Source organism: Eptatretus burgeri, chromosome 5 (assembly GCF_056783735.1).
Source record: "Eptatretus burgeri isolate ZD-2024b chromosome 5, Ebu_testis_v1, whole genome shotgun sequence".
Classification (NCBI taxonomy): Eukaryota; Metazoa; Chordata; class Myxini; order Myxiniformes; family Myxinidae; genus Eptatretus; species Eptatretus burgeri.
The window spans coordinates 20,354,477-20,365,208 of record NC_140965.1 but is presented as its reverse complement, the minus strand read 5'-3'; the positions used below and the strand labels follow the sequence as shown (position 1 = coordinate 20,365,208).

Here is a 10,732-nt window from a genome sequence, read left to right as displayed (position 1 = left end):
AATCATTTACAGAGAAAGACACACACACACACACACACACACTTCGACGTCGCTGAGTATACCCCTACTTACATTATTACTTCACCCACAAATACAACCCATCACTTCGCTGGATTATGGGAGGGGAGAAAGAGGGGAAGGGGAAAGAGGGAGGAGGGGAGAGGAGAAGAGGGGGGAGGGGGGAGGAGAAGAGGGGGAAGGGGGAAAGAGGGAGGAGGGGGAGGAGAAGAGGGAGGAGGGGGAGAAGAAGAGGGAGGAGGGGGAGAAGAGGGTGGAGGGGGAGAAGAGGGTGGAGGGGGAGGAGAAGAAGGGGAGGGGAGGACAAGAGGAGGGGGAGGAGGAGAAGAAGGGGAGGGGAAGGACAAGAGGAGGGGGGGAGGAGGAGAAGAGGGGGAGGGGAGAAGAGGGGGAGGAGGAGAAGAGGGGAGGGGAGAAGAGGGGGAGGAGGGGGAGGAGAAGAGGGGGGAGGAGGGGAGGAGAAGAGGGGGAGGGGAGGAGAAGAGGGAGGAGGGGGGAGGAGAAGAGGATGGAGGGGGAGGGAGAAGGGGAGGGGGAGGACAAGAGGAGAGAGGGGGAGGAGGAGAAGAGGGGGAGGGGGAGAAGAGGGGGGAGGGGAGGGAGGAGAAGAGGGGGAGGAGGGAGGGGAAGAGGGGGAAGAGGAGGAGAAGAGGGGGAGGAGAAGAGGGGGAGGAGAAGAGGGGGAGGAGAAGAGGGGGAGGAGAAGAGGGGGAGGAGAAGAGGGGGAGGAGAAGAGGGGGAGGAGAAGAGGGGAGGAGGGGAGGGAGAAGAGGGGAGAGGGGAGGGGGAAGAGAAGAGAGGGGGGAGGGGGAAGAGAAGAGAGGGGAGGGAAGAAGAGGAGGAGGAGGGGAGAAGAGGAGGGAGGTGAAGAGGGGGAGGAGAGGAGGGAGGAGAAGAGGGGGAGGCGGAGAAGAGAGGAGGAGAAGAGGGGAGGAGAGGAGGGGAGGAGAAGAGGGGAGGAGGGGGAAGGAGAAGGAGGAGGAGGGAGAAGAAGGGGAGGAGAAGGGGAGGAGAAGGGGAGAAGAAGGGGAGAAGAAGGGGGAGGATGAGGAGAAGGGGAAGAGGAGGAGAAGAGGGGGAGAATGGGAAGAGGGGGAGAATGGGAGAGAAGGGGAGGAGGGAAGAGGAGGCGAAGAGAGGAAGGGGAAGAAGGAGAAGAGGGGAAGAAGGAGGAAGAGGGGAGAAGGGGGAAGAGGGGAGAAGGGAAGAGGGAGAAGGGGAAGGAGGAGAAGGGGAAGAGGGGAGAAGGGGAAGAGGGGGAGGAGAAGGGGAAGAAAGGGAGAATGGGAGGAGGAGGGAAGAATGGGAGGAGGAGGGGAGAATGGGAGGAGGAGGGAGAAGGAGAAGAGGGGAAAGGAAGGGGGAAAGGAGGAGAGGAGGAGGGGGAAGGAGAGGAGGGGGGAAGGGGGGAGAGAGGAGGGGAAGGAGGAGGAGAGGAGGGGGAAGGAGGAGAGGAGGGGGGAGGAGGAGAGGAGGGGAGGAGGGAGGGGAGGAGGAGGGAGGGGAAGGAGGAGGGGAGGGGGAGGGGAGGAGGAGAGGAGGTGGGGGGAGGAAGAGAGGGAAGGAGGGGAGGAGGGGGGGAAGGAGGAGAGGAGTGGGGAAGGAGGAGGGAGGAGGAGGGGAAAGAGGAGAGGAGGGGGGAAAGAGGAGAAGAGGAGGGGGGAAGGAGGAGGGAGGAAAGCAGGAGAGGAGGGGGAGGAGAGGAAAGGAGAGGGGAGGGGAGGAGGAGAGGAGGGGAGGGAAGAGGGGGAGGGAAGAGGAGGGAGAAGGAGGGAGGGAAGAGGAGGGGAGGAGGGGGAGGGAAGAGGAGGAGGAGAGGATGGGGGGAGGAGGGAGGAGAGGAGGGGAGAGAGGGGAGGAGAGGAGGAGGAGAGGAGGAGGAGGAGGAGAGGAGGAGAGGGAAGAGAGGAGAGGAGAGGGAGGAGGGGCGGGAAGAGGGAAGAGGGGGAGGATGAGAGGAGGATGGGGGGTGGGGTGTTCTGGACATGCGCTTGATAACGGGACGTGAAGGAAAGCGGGGGGGGGGGGAGAAAGCAATGCAAGGGGAGGGGAAAGCAAAGCGGGGGGAGGGGTAGGAAAAGCGGGGGAGGGTTGTGATACAATTGATGACATTTTGCATCAAATTCCCTCTCATCAAGATGCCGCAATAAAATGAGATTGATGTGTGCTGTTGCTTTGTTTTAAGATAAAAACAAAAAAAAAAACTAGAGTAATTCGACTGCGCGCAGTCGACGGGTATGCCTCCACTCTCCCACACAAACACTTGCGTATTGACATATTTGCCCCTTGACCTTTATCATATCTGGCCCAAAATCTAATCAGTTAGTTGCCCTGTCTAACTTTACCTTTGTACCAAGTTTGATGAAATTCTGTCCAATATTTGAGTTAGGGCATAAACAGTAAAATTTGTGTTTGACCTTGACCTTTGACCTTTATCACATCTGTCCCAAAATCTAATCACTTAATTGCCCTGTCTTACTTTACCTTTTTACCAAGTTTGATGAAATTATACAATTTGCTTCTTGAGTTATCGAGTAAACGAAAATCCGGACGGACGGACGGACGGACGGACAACCCGGAAACATATTGCCTCCCGCACCCTTGTTGCGGAGGCATTAAAAAAAAAAACTACAAGGGCACTCGGTAGAGTGCATACCTCTCCCATGTTATGCCTGATCCACGAGAACATTTCGGGCCCAATACATTTTTGAAATATCATGCGATACAGTACGATATCGTTTTGACCCCATCTCTCAATGGTGAAGAATCACTTAAAAAATGAAATAATTCTCGAATCCAGATCCGGATCTTCACCAAAATCGAATAAATTCGTCCTTGTGACACACCCAATCTGTCCACCAAGTTTCATCCAAATCCATCCAACTTTTTAAAATATTCTGCACACAAACAAACAAAGACAAACAGGGATGAAAACATAACCTCCTTCCACCTCTTCGTGGCAGAGGTAACTACAAAGCATCTGAAAATGGAAAGCTTTGTATTAGTTCTTCTTCTTCTTCCTCCATATGTTCAACGGTACATTCAACCATTTGACAAAATCATTCATTTGTCTTCTCTATATTCTCATAATAAAGTTTTGCTGAAAATTGAATGAAAATTTGAAAAACAGTTATGGCTTACAAAAGCTCAAATCGTGAAAAAAGCTCCGGCCCAGACAGATGGACAGACAGACATAGCCACACAGACACAGAGGTGATTGCAAAACCCCGTCTCCTGCCTAGCGGGGGACGGGCTAATAAAACTATCAAACAGGGTAATTACTGTATTTTAAAAATGAAACATTTATTAAAACACAAAAGTGAACAAACGCAGGACTGGACAATATAACAAGAAAATAAAACACATCAATGAATACATGCCATAAACCTTTTTTGTGTACAAAGTCGAGGCTCATGGAAAAGCTGGAACGTAGAACGGGTCATGACCAAACAGAACAGTAAAAAGAGGGGGAAACACCAACAGCAGGGTTGAGGGACGAGAGAGAGAGAGAGAGAGAGAGAGAGAGAGAGAGAGAGAGAGAGAGAGAGAGAGAGAGAGAGAGAGAGAGAGAGAGAGAGAGAGAGAGAGAGAGAGAGAGAGAGAGAGAGAGAGAGAGAGAGAGAGACACACACACTAAGGTGTGCGGAGGAATGGTGGGTATGGTAGGACGCGCGGGGTGAAGATGGATACAGACACAAACTCTTAGGAAGGAAAAATTGGAAACTTGGATGGAGATGAGCTTGGGGCAGATTAATGGGGTAGAAAAGAGCATGGTGTTGGATGGGGGGGGGGGTAATCTGAGATGGTGGTGAACAGCTCGACATCAAATTGTAACTTTGAAAAGCAAGGCAAATCATTTAACAGCAAAATAATTATTTTACTGTATTTTAAAGTTTTCTTCAAAACTTAACAGCACAATGCATCATCAGGTAGGTACATTTGTCAAATTATAATCAGCAGGTGCATGACATCACTCCAAAAAAAAATAAAAAATTAAAATAAACATCCAGAAGCATTTTACACCAACAAGTGGCCTCGTGAAAATGACCAGCCCAAAGTTCTCCTGAAGATGCAACAAGCACTTCAAAATGGTCTTGCGGGGGTTGAAGGGGGGAGCTTAGTCTTCGTGCCACGAGGCCTCGAGATGGATCTTGTGTATAACGACTCTGACCATCAGTCTGAGTGAATCATCTTCCACCCATCACAAAACTCACTTCCTCTGCTTCCTCTGCATCGTCTGCCACTGTCTCTTCCTCTTCATCAGATTCTCCCAATTCTTCCCCTACCTTTTCCTCACATTGCTCTCCAGCCTTCTTACTTTTTTTTGCCAAGCGATCGGCTGCTTTTTTTGCTTTCAACTTGGCTCTGTGAAGGTGGGAGAGGGAGGAAGTATAAGAAATATGCGTTAAAGATGACAAAATGAATCACGAGGGGAGTGTGAAAAGAAACAGCCGCTTCAGTAAAAAGGCCACAAAGTCAGAACTATAAACTCAGATTCATTTCCACACATGCCTCGGCCGTGTGAGCTCAACAAGCAGAATCCACAGTCATTTTGTTTGTCCAGCTAGCCAGAAGTACTCTCGCATTTATCATCAATGGCAATTATAATAATGCCTGTCAATCTATTCCGATCTGAACTGAACTGCGATGAAGAGACTTACCGCATTCCACAATTCATGCACCTCACTGGGATGAACACATCAGTTATAAAACAGCAAGGCTACCAAGACAGATGATGAAAAATACACAGAAGCTATGCCACAAACTTAGAACTCAGCAGCAAAAAAAAAAAAAGGTGAACTTTAGTGAAAGACAGTACGTGATGCTTTGTGTCCAAATGAGAGACTTGACAGGCAAAGTAACATTCGCTTTCAGGAACAGTCCAGCAGGAGAGGCGAGAGGTGTATGCACTCACCGACGAGCTGTCTCGCCTGTGGTCGACTCTCAAACCAACGATAAACTGTCACCCTGGAGTTTGCATACAGAGGGACACATTGCTCAAATGGAAGTGTTGTTAAGCCGGGCGTCCAGTCTGCTAGCATTAGCCGGTGAACGTTAAAGATCCCACGGTGTCTTATGTATAGTGTAAGCGAGTTATCTTCGACACCCTGAACAAATTACAAACTCCTGCCTGCTGGGAAGGCAATGGCAAACTCGCCAGCATAAATCTGGCCTCCTAAACAGATTTGGAAGGTATAAGATGTTCGTGTTCAGAGGGACAGCATTACTCAAAAATACAGCACTCCCTGGGAATACCACACCAGGAGGCAGGTTCTCAACTGAGAATCAAACAAAGCACAACGTTTATTTTTTGGGGAAGGGGGAGGCGGAAGCATAGAAAAGGATTGTGGGTAAATTGAAAAAGCAAAGTTAAAAGGAAGTGAACGGTGAGGAGGAGGTTGAAGGGGGTTAAGAGACACAAGGTTGATTCGCTGGTTTGCAAATATTATCAAGACCAGGAATATCTTCCTTCCCTCACCACAACCTCTTTCCCCTAAACCCACTAAAAAGTCCCACAATGTGTTGCACTGCCAGCAATACAAACCCTGGGGATATGTTACGAGGCAGGAGAGGTGGATAATATGACCTTTTCTTGGATCCAATATTTCTTATGCATTTCAAGCTCCAGCATTTGTTACAAACACCGTGGACAGAGTTTGACCGGCAGTCTAACAGACGACATAATCACACGCAGTTCCTTTTTCTCAATCACAGCAGACACTGCAAGTACACAGGAACCACCATCCTCATAAATATGGATGCATCATTGAGCGTACCGCTTCGCACGTTTACGTGCCGTGCGCTGAAGGCCTCTCTCACGATTCTTCGCCAAACTCTCTTGGAATTCCTGATCTTTTATTTCCTGTGGACACAATGCAGATGGGGGAGGGGGGGATAAAGACTAATATTCTTAGAGGTCAGTAAAGCAAAATAGAAGCTCCATGGTATCCCCTGCTCACCTTTTCGGCCTGACGATCCAGATAGTCCTGTCGAACATACTCGCGCCGGCGGATGTGACGATAAACATGGAACTCTCCACTCCCAGCTCCCGCACTCGAACCTACAAATGGTTTCAGAGAAAAGATCATGTCGTAACCTCGCGTTGACCAATAAAGGTAGCAGGGTATTACTGGACCTGCACCACCATCTCTTTAAGATCCAGCTTGCCACTTGGTCATCGGCAAGATTGACCTGATAGTTAGCATCCCAAAGGACCATAAACAATTGAAAGTCTCAATTTCAGGAAACCTCAGGTATGGTGTTCCATGGTGAAAAGGCTGGAGGAGAAATCCCTCATTCAGGGAATGACACAAGGAAGTATGAGAAGTAGTCGGCTCACCCATGATATCTCTCACAAACTCCGGGGGAGGTTTTGGAGTCCATTCCTTAATTCGTTCTGGAATGACTACTGGTCGCTCCTGGGTAAGGAAGCAAATAATTTCAAATCCATTATTATATTTAATTTATCTTTAGTCCCAAATGTAGAAATCACTTCGAGAAGCACAACTAGGTACCGACAGATACCTAACACTTGATTCAATGCATAAACAAACACAGACATCCTTACAAAACGTCCACCCCGGTGATGTGTGAGGAGGGTCGTGCATTGCAGAGTACGCTGCAAATGAAGGTGAAGCCGCATGTCACGTGTCCAATCTTATAGAGTATAAAAGAGCAAGTTTAATCTTGTACAGTTCCTTTGTAGACATGTGACTAAGTGGGCAAGTGTTGGCGCGTGCGTGCGTGTACGTGTGAAAACATTTTAAATGGATACAGAATGGACAGGCAACAATCATGATTCAAAGAAAGATTACGGATGGTTTAATATGATAATTTGTGACCATCCCTACCTTGTTTACACGATTTTATGCCTCCGGTGACAAAGTCATCGGTGCTATTATGCTTTCAGGTTGTCTGTCCGTATGTCCATGCAAATTTTCTCTGTTTTCTCTGCAACCGCTTATCCGATTGATACAAATTTTATCATCGATGCGACAGCTCATGCAGAATTTTTAAAATAATAAGTATGACATCATAGGTCACATGGGGTGGCAGCCATGTTGGAAAAACAGAAAAAAACTTTGAACATCCATCACCTAAACCACACCATGGGAAAAAAATTTGAAACATGGCACCTGGCAACTACTCTGCATGGGGAATAAGTGTGATTTGACTATGACATCATCGGTGAAGTGGTACCCCGGTCAAAATTCGACACGCAGAACGCTGCATTTGATCAGTATGAAAATTTGTGAGGTTCATCGAGGGAAATTATGACGCCATCGGTCATGTGGTTTGGCAGCCATATTGTTTTTTGTTTTATTATGAAAAAAAAATCTTCAGAACTGCTTTAAAAATCTAAGTGAATCTGCACATAAATGATCGACTAGCCAGGTTGAATAAACTTTGATATATATGATGTCATAGGTCACATGGTCTGGCAGAACATAAATGATCGACTTGCCAGGTTGAATAAACTGATGTCTATGACGTCATAGGTCACATGGTCTGGCAGCCATCATAGATTTTTCCTTGTATAGGAAAGCAAAGAGTGGCTGTGAGTGGGAGGATTGTCTTGCTGGGAGGATATAAGCAGTGGGGTACTTCAGGGATCAGGACTCAGACCATTACTATTCATTATTTACATCAATTATTTGAATAATGGGGAAAGAGTAAGGTTTCCAAATTTGCAGATGACACACAGCTTGGATGTGAGGTGGATATCAGAGGGGATGGTGATCAGATTCAGGAAAGTATTGATACTTGCATCGATTGGGCAAAGGATTGGCATTTGGAATTTAACCTGAGCAGGTGTAAGGTGTTGGGAATGGGAAAGAACAATGAAAATAGAGATTTCAGGATGAAAGGAGTAATTTTGGAGCGTGTCACACAGGAGGATCTGGGGGTGGTAATAGATATTGGAGGTAAGCAGGAAACACAGTGCCGGGAAAAAGGAAAGGAAATATGGTTTTAGGCTGTGTTCGGAGGGGGATCAATTATAAATCAAAAGAGGTGGTGTTAACATTGTACAGGAATTTAGTGAGGGCCACATGGAGAATATTGTGTGCAGTTCTGGTCACCACAACTCAGGAAGGACATAGATGCCAAAGAGAGGGTTCAGCGCAGGGCTACGAGATCGATTCCGGGCCGAGCTCGACTCAGATATGAGGAGCAGCTGAAGGAGACAGGGCTTTTTCACGAGAAAGGAGGCGGTTATAAGGACATATGATAGAGATGTTTAAGATAATGAAAGGTATTGATAAAATAAGTGCAGATGAATTATTCAACAGAGTAGACAGTGACAGGACCAGGGGCCATAGCCTGAGAGTAAAGAAGAGGAGAGTTAAGATGGTAGTAAGGAAGGGGACTTTTACTCAGAGAGTAGTTAATGCATGGAATGGTCTCCCTGGAAAGGTAGTGGCAGCAGAAACAGTAGATAAGTTTAAATTAGATAGGTACCTGGAAGTGATGGAGATAGAGGGGTATGGGGATGTTGATTGAAGTTTTAGGTAGTTTGAGCATTGATGGGTGGATGTGTGTGGAGTGTTGTTGGCGGGGTCTCGTCAAGGGGGGTTATGTGGTTGATGTTTTTTTTTTTTAACCGAAGAACCGTCTTCGCCAATAACCCCTCCCCTGGAAAGAAAGAAAGAAAGAAAGAAAGAAAATAAAAAAATAAAAAAAACCACAGACAAACAAACCCCCATTTTTCTTTGATTGATCTGGTGTTGATAAATTGGTGTGGTGCAGGCATGATGGGCCCAACGACCGAACGGCCCATCATGCCTGCGTCTCATGTCCGTGTGTATCGTTGTGCATCATTACCCACGATTTTCACCTGTAAGTACGGGTACATTATTTAAAATACACCACACTTGTTGACAATTATTGCATTTCAAATAAAACAACAACAACAACAACAACAACAACAACAACAACATACCGGCTGCCTCATCAGCTTTTCCAACCGTAAACGTTGCGCCTCACTGGCTGTACGAGGAACCACGACGGTCCTGTGCTTCTCTCCTTGTCCATCTTTAGGGTCTTCATCTCTTCCCTGTCCACCGTCGTCCATCCTTACTAAGTAACATGGGCCGAACCCTTTTCCTGTGTAACACCAATTTTTTTTTATATATTATAAGGTTATAGATCGAATGCTAAGTATTATCACTTGGGAGATATTTACGCTATGGGTACAAGTCCCAAAACACGAGATTAAATAAAGCACAAAATGAGTTCAAACAGGGGAGATGCAACAAGCTACTCTAGTCGATGAAAGCTGCAATATACACCGCTTAAACATGCGATAACCAATATCGTTTCACAAATGACATTAAAATACCCGGCACATCCACAAAACCCGAATTATAACGTAATATAGCTGTGGAAATACATTCCCCGGGTAGCACGTTTCCTGTTGATAAACATTTCGAATGAATTACACAATTCCCAACGCGGATTGATTGAAGAGCGAATGATCACAACCGATGTGACTCGTTCTTTATTTCACAGCTTGGGGAGGTTCAGGGTGTGTTCGGTTACCAAGGCAACCGGCTCTCGCTTGCAAATCCGTCCGATCCTTATCGACGGTTTCGAATGGAGTGCTTGCTTGAGTGCTGAAGCGACTTGGTGAGAACTCCAAAGAAACTTGGTCACTAAACGCAGACCTCGGATGAGTGATCGGTTACACGTTACAGTGTCAACTCGTTGTTAACAAGTTACCATGACGGGCCAGCATTAATTACCATTTAAGCTTCCTTCTCCACCCTTCCCACGGCAGTCAGCGTACGTGTGTGTGTGTGTGTGTGTGTGTGTGTATGTGTCCACTGTTTCTCGACAACCACTGGTCCGATCTAATTGAAACTTGCCAGCTATATTGCTGGGGACCTGAGTATGTGCCTTTTCAAGGTTTGATATTAATCGGACAAGTGATTCCCAAGTTATGGCCATTTATTTACCAAACCAATGACAGGACACGTTGCTGCGTAGGCGTGGCCGATGGGGGAAAGGGCGCCTTAGTTACCGTGGCGTAGGAGTGGCAATGGTCAATGGCAGCGAATGTCATGGCAAGCAAAGACAGGGAGGTAAACTTGATTTTAATTAACTCTGTGTGTGTAAGTATCACAGCAGTTGTTACTTCAATGCAAGCGATAATTCGTGGAATGCACGTGAGCATTCCGTACAGTGATGACTTACTGTATTCTAATAATTTCTCGATTTCTTATGCGCATTTATAGATAAACACAATGCCCCAATGCAGTCGTCGTTTACGAGAGCGAAGGAACGGCTTATGTGGTTGTTTGAAAGTTTTTTTTTTTTGGTTTGCACGTACGGCCATGTACATACGGGCACACAAGAGCGAAGGAACGGCCTGTGTGTTTGTTTCTGGCACGCGGTTTGAAAGTTTTTTTTTTCACGTACGGCCACGCATGTACTGGCACGTACTAGTACTAAGAAAACCAAGGAAGTGCAAGAGTGAAAATTGGGTGCTTGGACTAATTAAAACACCCCTTTTAATGATAATTAACGGCATTATTTAACATCTTTCATTAGGCATCCTCGGTCACCTCGCTGTCTGGGGTCTTCAGGCGTTTCCTTGGTAACCTCACTGGGGTCTTCAGGCGTTTCCTTGGTAACCTCGCTGGAGTCTGAAGCCGGCATGTTTTTTTGGCCTGCTCAACCATAACTTGGAACAGGCCGCAATGATTTCTTAACG

The 10,732-nt window shown here is 47.0% G+C and overlaps 2 protein-coding genes across 6 annotated transcripts in view; both read right to left on the bottom strand.

The window, feature by feature from the left end:
- Window positions 1–3,296: 3,296 nt before the first annotated feature.
- LOC147025989 (PRKR-interacting protein 1-like) lies at window positions 3,297–9,110 on the bottom strand. The gene is made up of 5 exons (XM_085880959.1): window positions 8,960–9,110; window positions 6,359–6,437; window positions 5,979–6,079; window positions 5,796–5,881; window positions 3,297–4,383 (listed from the first exon to the last, which is right to left on the bottom strand). Exons 1-5 carry the CDS (start codon window positions 9,089–9,091, stop codon window positions 4,206–4,208), a joined length of 576 nt encoding a protein of 191 aa, XP_085737085.1. The 5' UTR covers window positions 9,092–9,110; the 3' UTR covers window positions 3,297–4,205.
- Window positions 5,978–10,732, bottom strand: part of LOC147025987 (phosphorylase b kinase gamma catalytic chain, liver/testis isoform-like) — a 77,615-nt gene continuing 72,860 nt past the window's right edge. For all 5 annotated transcript variants that reach the window (XR_015058075.1, XR_015058074.1, XR_015058076.1 and 2 more), the window contains 3 exons: window positions 8,960–9,123; window positions 6,359–6,437; window positions 5,978–6,079 (listed from right to left, as the gene is read on the bottom strand). The gene's annotated coding sequence lies outside the window, so the exon portion shown is untranslated. The remainder of the gene's footprint in view (window positions 6,080–6,358; window positions 6,438–8,959; window positions 9,124–10,732) is intronic.

What these genes read in the sequence shown, in the direction of transcription:
- LOC147025989 (XM_085880959.1), bottom strand. Translation starts at nt 9,091, where the DNA reads ATGGACGACGGTGGACAGGGAAGAGATGAAGACCCTAAAGATGGACAA. An exon ending in AAAAGCTGATGAGGCAGCCG is followed by an intron (nt 6,438 to 8,959) that starts GTATGTTGTTGT and finishes TTCCTTACCCAG; the next exon opens with GAGCGACCAGTAGTCATTCC. An exon ending in TGGATCGTCAGGCCGAAAAG is followed by an intron (nt 5,882 to 5,978) that starts GTGAGCAGGGGA and finishes TTGTGTCCACAG; the next exon opens with GAAATAAAAGATCAGGAATT.